Source organism: Citrus sinensis, chromosome 4, assembly GCF_022201045.2.
Source record: "Citrus sinensis cultivar Valencia sweet orange chromosome 4, DVS_A1.0, whole genome shotgun sequence".
NCBI lineage: Eukaryota > Viridiplantae > Streptophyta > Magnoliopsida > Sapindales > Rutaceae > Citrus > Citrus sinensis.
In genome coordinates this window covers 26463752-26477806 of record NC_068559.1, presented here as the reverse complement: position 1 = coordinate 26477806, position 14055 = coordinate 26463752, and the positions used below count along the sequence as shown (strand labels likewise).

Here is a 14055-nt window from a genome sequence, read left to right as displayed (position 1 = left end):
ATGAAAGAGCTACTAATTTTTTATACTTGTGCAACGATCTTGCTAACAATTTATTTATAAATTAATTAATATCTGTAAAATTATAGCAATATTTAATATCCTTACAACAATTTTACTAATGGTTATGTTGAAAAAAAAAATTAATGTATCAAATTAATCATAAACATAAAATATTAACATACAAAATTTTAATTTAATTTTTAAGGTTATTTGACAAATTAATAATTTTTTTTCTTTTCTTATTTTTAAGGTTAATTTGGTAAATTTAATAAATTTTTTCTTTTCATTTATATTCTCAAAAAGATAAGAATATTGTTACAACGGTATTGTTGTAAAAGGAAATGAAAAAGTAAGTGTATGAGTGTCATATATTTAACAACAAGAGTATTTTAAGATATTTTTAAGAGTGATGATACAACCACAAACTCTTATATAAATTTATTTTGTACAAACTGATGTGACATTAATTCATTGGTTGAATGAAAATATAAAATAATATAAATAAATCATGTGTGCTAAGTGATATTTAATTCAACTAATTTTATCATGCTATATCAGTTTGTACAAAATAAATTTATATAAAAGTTTGTGACTATATCATTACTCTTTTCAAAATATAAAAACTAAGCAGACTTAAATCAAAGAATAAAAACTAAACAAGTATTTAGCCTATTTGTGAAAGCAATGAAATTTGGGGGACTCAGATGTTGTGAGTCAATAATGTACATATTTTTTCAATTATATAAATTAAAATTGTATAAAAGTCGGGCTAGGCTTTGGTTCTATAAAGACCGGACTGAGCCCACAATAGAATGGAATGGTCCAGCCTAGAACGGGTAAGGTGAGTCTGTAGCATCAACGTCAATGGGCCAATCAAATGTGGCCACAGACTAATATTATACAATGTAATATAATATTGGCATTTGGCAGTGCAGAGGAAACGGATAGAGCGAGGCGTGAAGTGAGAGGGATGGCTTCGCTTCAGCTGTGTCTTCCATTTTCATCAACAAGTAGAAGCCAGTTCAGGTTCAGTTACGGGCGCGTTCGATGCTCTAGCGAGCGACAGGAGCTCTTTAGCCGCATTGCTCCTGTCTACGATAACGTCAGCTAACCTCACTCCCTTTGCTTTTTCCTTGTTTGCAACAATTATTATATGCTATGTTTTTTCCTTGAAATTACAGTTGAATGATCTGTTGAGTTTCGGTCAGCATCGAATATGGAAACGAATGGCTGTTTCCTGGAGTGGGTATATATCTATTATCCCTTTTCTCCTTTTTTTCTTCTTTTTTTTGTTTTTGTTTTTGTTTTTGTTACTATAATTGTTTATTGTTTTAATTTTTTTATGTGAATATTGGGTTTTTGGGACAGTGCAAAAACTGGAGACAATGTGTTGGATGTGTGTTGCGGAAGTGGTGATTTGTCATTTCTTTTGTCTGAGCAAGTTGGGTCTCAGGGCAAGGTTTCTCTTCTCTGGCAATCCTTTATTTCTCTTAATCCTCTGGTGGAGACGGAAATGTCTTATATAAAAACACACGTTTTCTTTTCTAGTGAATTATGCATTTTGCATATTCTTGTTTACTCTATAATCACTTTCTGATTTATCTTTTCCGGATCGTGATTTTCAGGTGATAGGTCTTGATTTCTCCAAGAACCAACTGTCAATGGCTTCATCTCGGCAAGACTTAGTTTCAAAGGCTTGCTACGAGAAAATAGAGTGAGCATTGGTAAATCCAGTTGTTAAAGGCATTCAATCACCCTTTTTATAACTTTCTAATATAAGAAAAAACATATTTCATGCCCATTTTTCTTTGAGTTGATAATTGCATCTGTAACTTCAAAATTTTATTTCTGTTAGTAGTGTCTGGTTTTGGTAGCTCTCCAAAGGAAGTAATTTTCTGCTTGCATCTAGGTGGGTAGAAGGTGATGCTCTTGATTTGCCTTTTTCTGATTGCTTCTTTGATGCCATTACCATGGGATATGGACTACGAAATGTGGTAGATAAACGTAAAGCTTTAGAGGAGAGTTTCCGAGTTCTAAAACCGGGTATTGTCTAGTCTCCCTCTGTACGTGAATTTAAAAAAAAATTATCCAATTAAAACAGATGCATGATCAAAATTTTACATTCTTCATTGGATGTTCAGGCTCTAGAATTTCGGTCCTTGATTTCAATAAAAGCACTCAACCATTTACTACCGCAATTCAGGTACTCAATAAAAATGACCACTCAATAAAAATGACCTTGATGACACGTGCCCTTTAAAATGTTGATTTTCACTCTCTTTCTGATTTGAGATGGAAATTTATGGTCTATCGTTTACACTTATTATTGAATGTTGTTATTCTAATAATTTCTTTTGATCTTTATGGTGGTTGGATATGGTGCTCTTGTAGTTATATATCAGATGCAAACATTTCAAGTTATTTGTTTATTCTTTTTTCATTTTCCCCCTCAAGGAATGGATGATCGACAATGTTGTAGTGCCAGTGGCATCTGGCTATGGTCTTGCTGAGGAGTACCAATATCTGAAGAGTTCTATCAGAGAATTTTTAACTGGTTGGTAGCCTATCACTAAACTTATGGTGAAATATGATTGTTTTTATTTGATTGGTTGTAGAATAATCAGTCGATATAAACACGTTGTTAGCAATAAGACTCAAATAGAAATCCTCTGATTATTAAAATACATGGGGTATTTAATAGCATTTCTTGTGGTGGGAACCCAACACTTTAAGTTTCAAGAAGTCCTCTAGAAACTTTAAGTTTGAAACTTCAAAAATTGTTTGCTGTAAGCTTTCTTGTCAATTACAGTACATTGTTTCTTAGTTGGTTGAATCAATGAATATCCAGTTTGTTACATTGCCACTATGATTTCCCTTCTATCTGCTTACAGTAGTGTTCTTCTGATGCAGGGAAGGACTTGGAGAAACTTGCTTTGGAAATAGGATTTTCTAGAGCCAAACATTACGAGTTAAGTGGAGGTCTAATGGGCAACTTGGTAGCCACACGGTAAATATATGCCGTGTTTGGCATTCTCCAGCAGGTTGAAGACGAATCTCTCCTTTCTCTTTTTATTTTCCAAAGGCTAGAAGCCTGCAATTATTTAAGGTTCCCTACTGTTAGAGTGTTGAATTCTGAAATGTACACTATTAGGTTTGTTTTTCCCCAACTTTCCAACTATTTTGCAAAAAAGATTAATTTGATTGTATGCTTTGTCCTCATTTCTTTTCAGTCGTTTTTACTCTAAACATAGATACAATTAAGAGGATCACATTAATAAGAACCATCAATTTTCATAGTGAAGGTTCTTAAAATTCTTCACTAATCCAAATCATGATAATTCAACAATGGAATCACAGAGAATTATACACGATTCCTTCTTAATTTAGACTCAATATAAATCGTGCTTTACATTGATCTTTAATCCGGGACCAATGTAGAATATACCTATTATTCGAATTAATAATTTTTAATAGGCACATGGTGCAATATAAGTGATTATATTTTACCTAGCAGCTAAAATTGTCTGGCAATATTCTAAAAAAATGAAATTAATGAAGGAAGCCCTCATGCTAAATCATCATCTATGTTCTATTCAAGGTGAAAAATGATTAGTATGAGGATCGGACTCTACCATGGAAAGGTAAACTAGTTGTCACGAACCAACACTCAATCTTTTTAATCCAGCACATCAAGTGTTGGATGAGCCAACGCTTATAGCAACCAAATTGAGATTAACCACTCGCAACACAAATTTACAATGGTTTACACTTTCTCTACTAATGTGATAGGCTTGAAAATTGGCAAACCCTCAATAAATATGTACAAATCCTCTTATGCCAATAGTTAATTAACATTTCCTCCAATTGCCAATCACATTTCTATGGACGCTGAGCGCCACCATAAGGCCACCAAGATGCTTCCCAACAGCTTGGCATATATTATCTGAGATACCTGGAGGCTTCACTTCTAATATCAATCTGGTGCACTTGCAGTTCCTTCTGTCTTTGTTCTTTAGGTCATCTAGGGTAGAGAGAGCTGTTGGACATGTTGGCAACTGATGCATGGGCACCAGAATTCATGGGACAACAAGGGTCGTAGCAATTGTCATGAAGTTCCATGGTTCTTTCATCTATAAATGGGGGACTTGTGGGTCCAGGAAGTTGTTCTTCTGTTGTTAGCATTTGCAGCACTCTGGACATTGTTGGCCGTAATGATGGATTTTCTTGAGTGCATAAAAGGCCTACATGTATCGCTCTTAACACTTCATACTTAACATTGCTGTCATGATAGTTGTGCAACATGAGATTCTTGTCATAGAGTTCTTCCACTCTCCCAGCTTGAAAATGCTTCCATGTCTTGAAAAACAAACAAATTGTGTAATGGTTTATTTAATGATATATGTATGTATGTATGTATGTATAGAAACTTTTGGGCTATATGAAGTTTCTTCAACTTACAATTGTGAGCAGACTATCTGTGTATTCTGAATTTTTGCTTCTGTTGTTTTGTCTTCCAGTAACTATTTCCAGCAAAAGCATACCAAAGCTGTAGACATCTGCCTTTTCAGTCAACTGGCCATGGGCTAGGTACTCTGGAGCCATGTATCCTCTGAGAAATCATAAAAGAAAATTATAGCTTGCTTTTAACATATGCGGATATGATGAAACCGATTGTTCTTTGTTAGTGACTTTATACTTACAATGTTCCTGCTATGGCTGTGCTTATGTGACTCTTATCTTCTTGGAAAGATCTGGCCAACCCAAAATCGGCAATTTTAGCTCGTAGTCTAGAATCCAACAAGATATTACTTGCTTTTATATCTCTGTGAATGATTCTGATCTTGGACTGCTCATGAAGGTAGACTAAACCTTCTACAGTTCCCAGAATAATTTCATATCTCTTCTCCCAGGTCAGTGTTTTAGCTTTGGCCGAATCTGTCGTGTCGCAATTAACCAAGTTATGATTATAAATAATCTGCAGCTATCATGTCATATGTGATAGATCTAGTTAAAACTTAGATGAACTACAAATACAGAGGAATTGTGGTTCAAGGCTATGCCTATTTGCAGAATCATCTGTCACCTCAAAACTCACACTCAATGATTTAGTAATTACCGAAGATGAAGCGATCAAGGCTCTGGTTAGGCAGGAACTCATAGACAAGTAGGCTTTCAGGTCCAGAACAACTGCATCCCAGCAATCTAACCAGATTTTTGTGTTCCACACTGCTTATAATGTTAACTTCATTGTAGAAATTTGCTGCTCTGTGTCTGTTGTTAAAGAAAAGTCTCTTGACAGCAATTTCTCTTCCATCAGGCAGAACTCCCTGCGATGATTCTCGTTATTTGCTAAAATCTAAACAAATATAAGTGGAAGACGAATCGACATAGGGGATAAGCTACCTTATAAACAGTTCCAAATCCTCCTTGGCCAAGCTTGTTGGCTTCGTCAAAAGATCCTGTAGCCTTCTCAAGTGTAGAGTACTTGAAGTTCAGGCTATCATCATTCAGCGTTTTCACCAATTTTTCTGCATCATTTGAACCTAGAAGGCCCGAACAACAGCACTAGAGAATATGAGGAAAAATTAAGAGGCAACTAGTTGTGCATTATAAGACAGCATTATCCTCCTGCAGGTTCCAGTATTTGGAACTTAAACATTTAGGAGCTATAGGAAGTTTTATGAGTTACATGTATTTGGAGTATAAGAAATCCATAGGACCAACAATCCAACATATTCTGATCAAATGGCAGAGACGCCCTAAGCAACAATCGTCCAGAATGTATTTGATTTTGGATATGCAAAATTGCATAGAAAATAAGTTTTTTACCTCTTCTTTTCCTCTCTATGGATCTTTGCTTCCAAATACGAGTTCCAATAACTATTCCAACTGCTAAAACCACCAAGGCACTGACTACTGAAACTACTATAGCTGCAATCATCCCTGAAAAAATTCCATTGTATACAAATCCATGAACAGGCCAGGTTATCAACATAAGAAGGTAAACTCCTGTGACCGCCACAGATGATCTAAATCTATGAAGTTAATCGTCTAATAAACAGCTATACTGTGACTCGATTTTACAATGTAGCAAAAGATATGGGTGGAATCCTGTTACCTCTTGATCTTCCTTTCCCCGGCTCCTTGTTGAGGAAATCTTTATCCGAGTACCTCATGAAACATCCAGTATTCAGTGCTCGCCCCTCTGACCAAGGCAGGCACCCCAATATAGATGCAGATGCATTCGCCAAGCATGCCTCACAAGAACTAGAATTCAAGGTCTTCCAACAATTGACCAACACATAAGCCGACTTATTTGCTGCACCTGAAACTTGCACTTGGACTCTAGCATAGCCTCCATTGCTTGGTGCAGAAGCAACTGCACGCATCACAGCCTTCCTAGCTGATTCTTGAAAGCTCGAGTTCTTTCTTGTCCCATTCCCACAAACTGCCCTGTCTTCAGGCCCTTCATACTCCCCAAAGAAGCTATAATTCTCGGATCTCATGAAGCATCCATCAAGGTAAATGCGACCACCATTGTAAGGGTAGCATTGAGGTAGCAGTGTGCGTGCCTCAGCATAGCATAATACACAGTCTAGTAACGAGAGGTCCCCATAACATTGTGCAAGGCCATAGTTAATGTCCAGTCCTGAACCCGTTACTGCCAATCCAAAACCAGATGTTCGCATTTGTTCACTTATGTTCTCCATTGTAGTAACAAAATTTGGCACAAAAATGCTTGAGTTGTGCTCCAGTTGGTGCCCACAAGTAATATTCACAGTGTGAACTCTCGGATCACCCGCTACTCTAACTAACATCAATAGAGATCCCACGAGGAACAAAAATGCTTTCTTCATTTTAGTTTTTTGGGGCGACTTTGGATTTGTATAAAACTCTCTCAAATCTTGTTTATGAACGAACCCAGAAAAAAAAATCACAATAGGAAAACGGAACTAGTTTTTGTATATTCTTCTGGTAAATAGAAATGAAAACAATAGAACAGGAAACAAGAGAGAATTGAGAAACAAATCAGGTGAAAAAAGAAAAAGGGGAAATGAGGCTTGAACAATAATAGATTAAAGAAATGTTGTTCTAGAAGAAGAAAAGACAAAATTGTCAAGCCATTATCCTGACAAATGCCGCGTCAGTTTCTGACACCTCAGGCTCAGCGGCTCCTTACTCAAATGGCAAACAGAAGTCAATTAGTCAACCCCGCAAGGTGTGGCTAATCCCGAAATTTCACTGACAAGGAAATTTCGGCACCGGTTTCTCAAATCTGAACAAGAGGGTTCCTGGTTGTTGTTCATTTTCCGCTGCCACAAGTGACAAGTCAAAAAGGCATAATCTGGAATCTGCCTGGATTACTTACACGAAGTCTTCTATTTCACACTTAGACAAGCACAACTGACTTCGGATTGTTTCCTATGGTTTAAAAATGACTGTCATAACCCAACCCACCCCACCACCTTTCTGTCCTTTATTATTATTATTATTATTCTCATAAAAAAACTTGAAGAAAGGGGACCCATAAACGTTTGATGAAATTTTGGTAAAAGGAGTTTCTAGTAAAATGTCGTCTTCGATGATCTCCGCAAACCCCACCACCGAGTTCAACCCAACCTACCCTCTTTAATTGATTTAATTATACAGAGCTTTTCAAAAAAAAAAAATTATACAGAGGAAATGGGCTCCACCCTGTCACCAACATACAGCCGGGACATTATTGCACCAAACCCAGCAGCTCCAGACTTTGATTTAATTAAACCTTACTGAAACTAGAAGCTTTTGTAGCGCCATTCATTTCTTGACAGCTATCCCTTGAGACACTCCTATCTGTGACAATTTGGGTCCGGATTATTTTTTGGAACCGAAATAAGAATGTTTAATTTGAAAAAAATTAATTTCATAAATAAATAGGTTGAATTTGTGTTGTTGGTGTAAATTTTATCACAACTTATTAAATAATAATTTTAATTAAGGATGACTCTCTTAAAAAAAGAAAAACAAATATTATATTGGTGATATTATATATTTTTTAAGTTAAAATGAAAGATAAACAAATTAATTTATTCATTTATTGAATGAAATTGAAGTCAATCCTTGATCTTATGATTTATTTAATAGTCAAATTTTGACCTAATTCATTTAAAATCCTGATTACCACTCCTCGAACAAATGCATGCAATTTCGGACAAGCAGTCTAGTTAATTTGTTCTTTCAGTTATTAGACCAGTACTAAAAACGTGTTCAGTTTCGTGACAATCGTTCTATGAAGAAGAAGCTTTCATGCAACTTCCCATTGAACCCAACACGAGGGTAACATGCATGCCAATGAAAGTATGTGCGAAATGGGACCGAGATTCATTTCTTGATATGAATTTCTCGTAAACGAACATGATTATAAGGTAATTACGAATATAAAAAATAGTTAAATTTATTACCATAATACACACACACACACACTCTGCTAATACACAGACGCACCTTATAAAATTTGTGAAAGTTGCGAAGAGATTAAATAATGTGAGGATCAGGAGAGCATGATAATATAATTTTCTATGCATGGATTCTGAATTCTGAGTGGGATCGTGAGCCTTTTGGAACTTGAAAGTGATGGGAAGAAACTAAGCAAACGAGGATAGTATACATAGGGTGGTCGTGAGAGAAGTCAAAGAGAGGATCAGAGTGGAAAGCATTTTACTTGTTAAAAATAGTGAAAAATATAGTCAATAATTAAAGTGGGTTTCAGGGCTCATTGTACAAATGCGCAATTTATAAAGAATAAGAGTATTCCTTGCAGGCAACGCACCTTAACAAGTCAATTTAATATGGATACCTTAAGTCTTAACCACGACTTTAGTTTGGGAATTAGGATTGCTTATAACTGTTTGACTCATCCTCATATTTTTTTATAAACCATCTATTAATTTGTCAAAATACTCACCATATCTATTGACTTGAGAATTACTCATAAGCAAAAATGCTCGTTTGCACTAAATTATAAGGATAACATCATGTTCGAAATTTGCCACTTAACAACTCAATATTTGCATGTTACAGGCATTTCGTTTTTCCAATGAGCTGAAGTGGTAGCAGCTGGCTGTCACATAAGCTAATTCTCAAAAAAGCAACTTCGGTGTCAACAATCAACTATAGCCGCCGCTGAAAGTGCTATATATACATATGGGACGAATCGGCAACCCCCTAAAATTATACATATTTTTACACTAATTTCTGGCGATTAGATTTAGTATATATCAACGGCCAAGATTTTGTAGGATTTAATAAATCTTTGAACTTGAGGATGCTTTTCTAGTTTCCTATTTGAAAGAAATTGGAAGCCACAGCCAAAGCTGAAAATGATTTGCACATAAAATGCTGGTAAATCAGTCGATCTTTTTCGCTTGATTCCACTGAGACTTCTCTGTTTCCATTTTTAATATAGTCAGTACCAGTACAACTGTCAAATAAGGCATCCCCACTGCATATTTGCGGATGCAGACACTTCCAAAGACAAAAATTTTAGATGTAAATTGGAGTACTATACACAACTGATAGATCCTTCCAGTACAACACTAAATAAATATATATATATTGTTGAGACGATTTACATAAACTATTTAGCTCAATCAAGTTATCAAAAGATTTTAGGATGATATAAACAATCGGATTGTGTTCAAAGAGTTGAGATTGTATGGCTGAATAGCTTTGTATCCCAGGAGATTAAAAAGGGTCACAAGGGGACCATAACTGACAGCTTGCAGCATCATTAATGGAGAACACTCAATTATGAATTCTTTTTGGGACAAAACTACGGTGCAACTGCACCTAACCATTAGATCTGGACACATGTACTATAGTTGAATTCAATGGTTAGGTGCAGCTGTGGTATGGTACCACCATACCACAATAGTTAGACCCTTCTTTTTTAACGTGAAAAAGGATATTGAAGCAGTTCAAAGGACTAACCATATCAGGAATAGCACAATTTTCGATGTGAACAGGTTTAGCACAAAGTAATAGGGAAAGAATATTTTAGAGGAAAAGGTACATGAAGGGTCATGTAACGACTGGGAGTAAGATTCATTTAGAATTGGATGTTGAAGGAGTACCCACCGAACTAATTTCAGAACCATTAGGATTGAGAAATGGGGGCTGTGTTGGCTGCAGGATTTCGTGATTACCTGTGAGCATTTTCACAACAATTGACATTGATGGTCGGAGTTCTGCAGAGGCTTGTACACATAGTAGGCCTATCTGAAGCAATCGTGATGGTTCCCCTTCTTGAAAATTACCCGCTAGGGCTGGATCAACAGCTTCATGGAGTCGTCCCTTTACATAAAGATCCCAGACCTTATAACAAGAGAGATGAAAGTTTTGGTAAGTTTGAAGGCTTGAAACGATAAAATACTCACCACTAGAAAATGAACTATCTTAGATATGCCAAGTTAAAAGAATCACCGTCTGCAGGATGGAAAATGAATTTTGAGTGAACAAATTGATCCTCTTCCTACATACGACTTCAATAACAACAACTCCAAAACTATAAACATCTGCCTTCTCTGTCAGCTTGCCACGAACAACATACTCTGGGGCCATGTAACCCCTATCATGAATTCAAAATCTAAACTTTTTAGCAGAAGGGAAAGGAAAATGACTTCTTCATACTGCAATTTTAGAAAAATGCAAAGCTAGTAACAATCTGTAAAGAGAAAGGAGAGGCTAAAATATTTGCTGAAAAAGGTATTATAATTTATCAAACTCACCTGACTCAGATACATGATATAAATAAAAACCCAAGCGACAGTGAAGTGAGTTTTTTGGTGCCAAATATAGTAGGTGTTGACATAATCCCAATGCAAAGCAACTGATGTGTGCGGAATTGTCCATATTAGGTTAATATGTCTAATTGGAAAAGAAAGTGAAGATATTTTTCCTATATTACATTGATGATAACAATTGAAATATCATAGAACATGAATGCTAATGAAGATAATCAACAAAACTCTGAACTTACAGAGTGCCAGCAAGGGTAGCACTGATGTGGGTAATATCTTCTGGAAACAATCTCACAAGTCCAAAATCAGCAATCTTTGCTGTGAATTCTTCATCAAGTAGTATGTTGCTAAGCTTTATATCTCTATGTATGATTCTCAACTTGGATTCCTCATGAAGATAGGTCAAACCCTCTGCTGCGCTTAATATGATCTTGTATCTCACTTCCCAGCTTAGGGGCTCAACATCTTGTCTAACTGAATTAAATTAATAAATTTAAAACTAGAATATATTAATAAAAAATAATCACAGTGCTTTCATTTAAATAAGGATTCATAGATGAGATACCAACCAAAGAGGTTATCCAGGAGGCTCTGATTTGGCACAAATTCATAGACAAGAAGGCTTTCGGGGCCTGTAATGCTGCATCCCAGGAGCTTTACGAGATTTTTGTGATTGATGCCACTAATCAAATTAACTTCATTGAAGAAATGATCTACCCATTGCGTTGTATTATAGAAAAGCCTCTTTACTGCTACGGCCTCTCCCCCAGGCAAAGTTCCCTAATTTACAAAATGAAATGCTCCCAATGAACTCCACATGTAAGACATGATTCTCTTCATGAAGAACCAAAGGTAAAATTATATCATACTTTATAAACTGAACCTGATCCTCCTTGTCCCAGCTTATTGGATTCATGGAAGTAATTTGTAGCCTTTTCAAGAGTTTCATATGAGAAATTCAGCTTGGATTTATTGACAGCAACCTGTAAAGCTCCTAGTTGCTTCCGCTCTTTGATAGATGTTCGATAAATCACGGTGTCAAAGATTTAAAATCAGACAGCTTGTATTCTGAAAGCTTGAATACAAAGATTTAAAATCAGACACCAGGTCTCAAATACATACCTCGTCTCTTCTGCAAGAGTTTTCTTCTAACAAAGAAAGCAACCAATGAGAAGACCAGCAGAAGAGCCACGGCAGATGTTGCAAGGATGACAGCTAGTTTGTTGTCTCCTGGAAAATATTAACATTATATTATGTCATTAAAGTGTATCCGGCACAGAAGCAAACTACAAAACATTTCACATGTAGGTTTGTACAACTTCTAGAGAATATAAATTTTCATCCATTTGATTTTAAAAAAAAAATGAACCTGCAATTGTGAATAAATTATATATATTCTAGGAAACACAGAGCTACAAAATATCAAATTGACCTTCACATATCTTGTTACAAGAAACAAAACAAAGTCTACAAATCTTAACAAATTAGGATTTGGTTCTTTGGGAATAAGAATTGGAGTACTGGCCAACTTAATTTCACTTTTATCAACTGGTTTCTTGTATATATAACCTTTGGATATGAACTCAAAGAGGAAGGTCATACACTTGTCAAAATGATAGCCCAGAAAAGGGGGGAAAAGAAAAAAGAAAAAGGCAAAATCAAAGTCACCTCCGTTCCCTGGAACTGGATCAGGCCCTGAATTGTTATAAAACCTTTGAGTTGAATACCTCAAGTAACATCCAGCATTCAAGACCCGCCCTTCTTCTTTTTGGGTACAAGATGCAATCCTAGACACTGCATTCTCCAAACAATTTTCACAGGCACTTCCATTAACAAACTCCCAACACTGAGCCAACCCATGAACCGAAACATTCCCTTTACTGAAAGTCACAGACCCAACAAAGAATCCATCATTTTTAACAGCTTGCACACTCAAATTCCTCACCAACTCAATAGCGTTAGCCCCAAAAACAGTATTGTTCCCGCCAAAATCCTTACTCCCGCAAACAGTTCTGTCTTGTGAACTCAAAGATTCGTTAAAGAAATCATAATCATCGTACCTTAAGTAACATCCATCATAAAAGACTCTGCCACCCCGTGTAGCTAACTGGAATGGGAGGCATTTCAGGACCTGGGTTTTGCACTGAGCAAAACAGAGGTTACAATCATTTGGAGAAAGATCTTTCATGCACTCACCAAATGCATAGACTGATGCAGTCCCCGTTCCATTTACAACAGCTGCGTATCTTTGTCTTGCTATAAGTGGAGTCACTATGTCCATGGCTGCTAAGAAGTTGGTTATAAAAGTTCGGCGCAGTGATGATGAAGCAGTCCTGTTGGTGCATATTAGAGCTGCCCGTGTAGCTCTTGGATCACAAAGCAAAGGCTTTGCAAAGAGAGAGATGGAGAGAAGTAGTATAAAGAGAAGATAATTACTCATTAACAGAAGCTGAGTTAATTAAAGTGGTGTGTTTTTGGTTACTTAGCTTGGAACTTGAAGAAGGAAAAATTATGCGACTACGAGATTGGAAACGAGAAAGAAACAGCTGGGCTCGGGCTCGGGCTCAGGTATCTCATTGGGCATTGCAGACAAGACATTGATCGAGTGTTGAGGGGGTATGTTTCTGTGACAGTGGGGCCAAATGGAAACGTGTGATCCTGTGGTTTGGCGGTTATTTGAGATATTTTGAGATCCACGTGAAAATAGGTCTGCAACGGTTTAAGTAATGGTAGATACTAGGTACCGAGTGCGCAGGAAACGGTAGTCAACTCAACCCGTGCGAAAGCTAGCGAGAGTTCAATACAAGATGAGACTTGAGAGCACATAATAATTAACCAAACACAGGAAATTGATGGGTATTTCCGTATGTTGACTATAGGAATCCAGCACTCGCGGCCCCCAGACACCGTGCGTTTTTCAAACAATGGACGTCTAAAAAGACAGAATTAATGCTCAAAGGATATGTTTAAACTTTGGCGTGCTACTCAGACCTGGTCTATGCTGGATTATTTTATGTGCGCCATATTTAATGAGCACAAGGGTACGGATAAATGTGGGCATTTAGTCAATTTCTAGAGCCAAAATAGGACCCCGCACTCCTGTATCACCTGTATTCTTCTTCTTCGTTTTCTTTTTTAAAATTATTTATTAAATGTGTTTTAATAGTTTTTTAATTTAATAAGTTTATCAATAATATTTAACTATCTTCGGTAATCTATTGTTGCCATCGGTGACACGCATCGCTGACCACTATCATTCGCCGTCAGCCGCTGCAAT

The 14055-nt window shown here is 36.4% G+C and overlaps 3 protein-coding genes across 5 annotated transcripts; 1 reads left to right on the top strand and 2 right to left on the bottom strand.

Annotated features, from left to right (window-relative positions):
• The first annotated feature begins 917 nt into the window (after positions 1-917).
• Positions 918-3219, top strand: LOC102628556 (2-phytyl-1,4-beta-naphthoquinone methyltransferase, chloroplastic). Of its 2 annotated transcripts, XM_006483845.4 has the most exons (8): positions 918-1102; positions 1182-1246; positions 1369-1459; positions 1626-1714; positions 1910-2043; positions 2142-2203; positions 2455-2554; positions 2911-3219. In XM_006483845.4, the coding sequence occupies exons 1-8, from the start codon at positions 971-973 to the stop codon at positions 3009-3011; spliced, it is 774 nt and encodes a 257-aa protein (XP_006483908.1). In that variant the 5' UTR covers positions 918-970; the 3' UTR covers positions 3012-3219. The 2 variants fall into 2 exon arrangements, with proteins under 2 accessions (XP_006483908.1, XP_006483910.1); XM_006483847.4 differs by having other exon boundaries at positions 962-1246; positions 1369-1454.
• Positions 3220-3701: 482 nt separating this feature from the next.
• On the bottom strand, positions 3702-7636 carry LOC102629195 (cysteine-rich receptor-like protein kinase 2). Its single transcript, XM_006483848.4, has 7 exons — positions 6119-7636; positions 5830-5943; positions 5404-5543; positions 5117-5327; positions 4701-4935; positions 4459-4609; positions 3702-4356 (listed from the first exon to the last, which is right to left on the bottom strand). The coding sequence occupies exons 1-7, from the start codon at positions 6855-6857 to the stop codon at positions 4018-4020; spliced, it is 1929 nt and encodes a 642-aa protein (XP_006483911.1). The 5' UTR covers positions 6858-7636; the 3' UTR covers positions 3702-4017.
• Positions 7637-9376: 1740 nt separating this feature from the next.
• LOC102629488 (cysteine-rich receptor-like protein kinase 3) lies at positions 9377-13399 on the bottom strand. Of its 2 annotated transcripts, XM_006483849.4 has the most exons (7): positions 12447-13383; positions 11901-12008; positions 11648-11787; positions 11348-11558; positions 11018-11252; positions 10462-10606; positions 9377-10353 (listed from the first exon to the last, which is right to left on the bottom strand). In XM_006483849.4, exons 1-7 carry the CDS (start codon positions 13216-13218, stop codon positions 10084-10086), a joined length of 1881 nt encoding a protein of 626 aa, XP_006483912.1. In that variant the 5' UTR covers positions 13219-13383; the 3' UTR covers positions 9377-10083. The 2 variants fall into 2 exon arrangements, with proteins under 2 accessions (XP_006483912.1, XP_015387333.1); XM_015531847.3 differs by lacking the exons at positions 9377-10353; positions 10462-10606 and adding an exon at positions 10621-10867 and having other exon boundaries at positions 12447-13399.
• Positions 13400-14055: the final 656 nt, after the last annotated feature.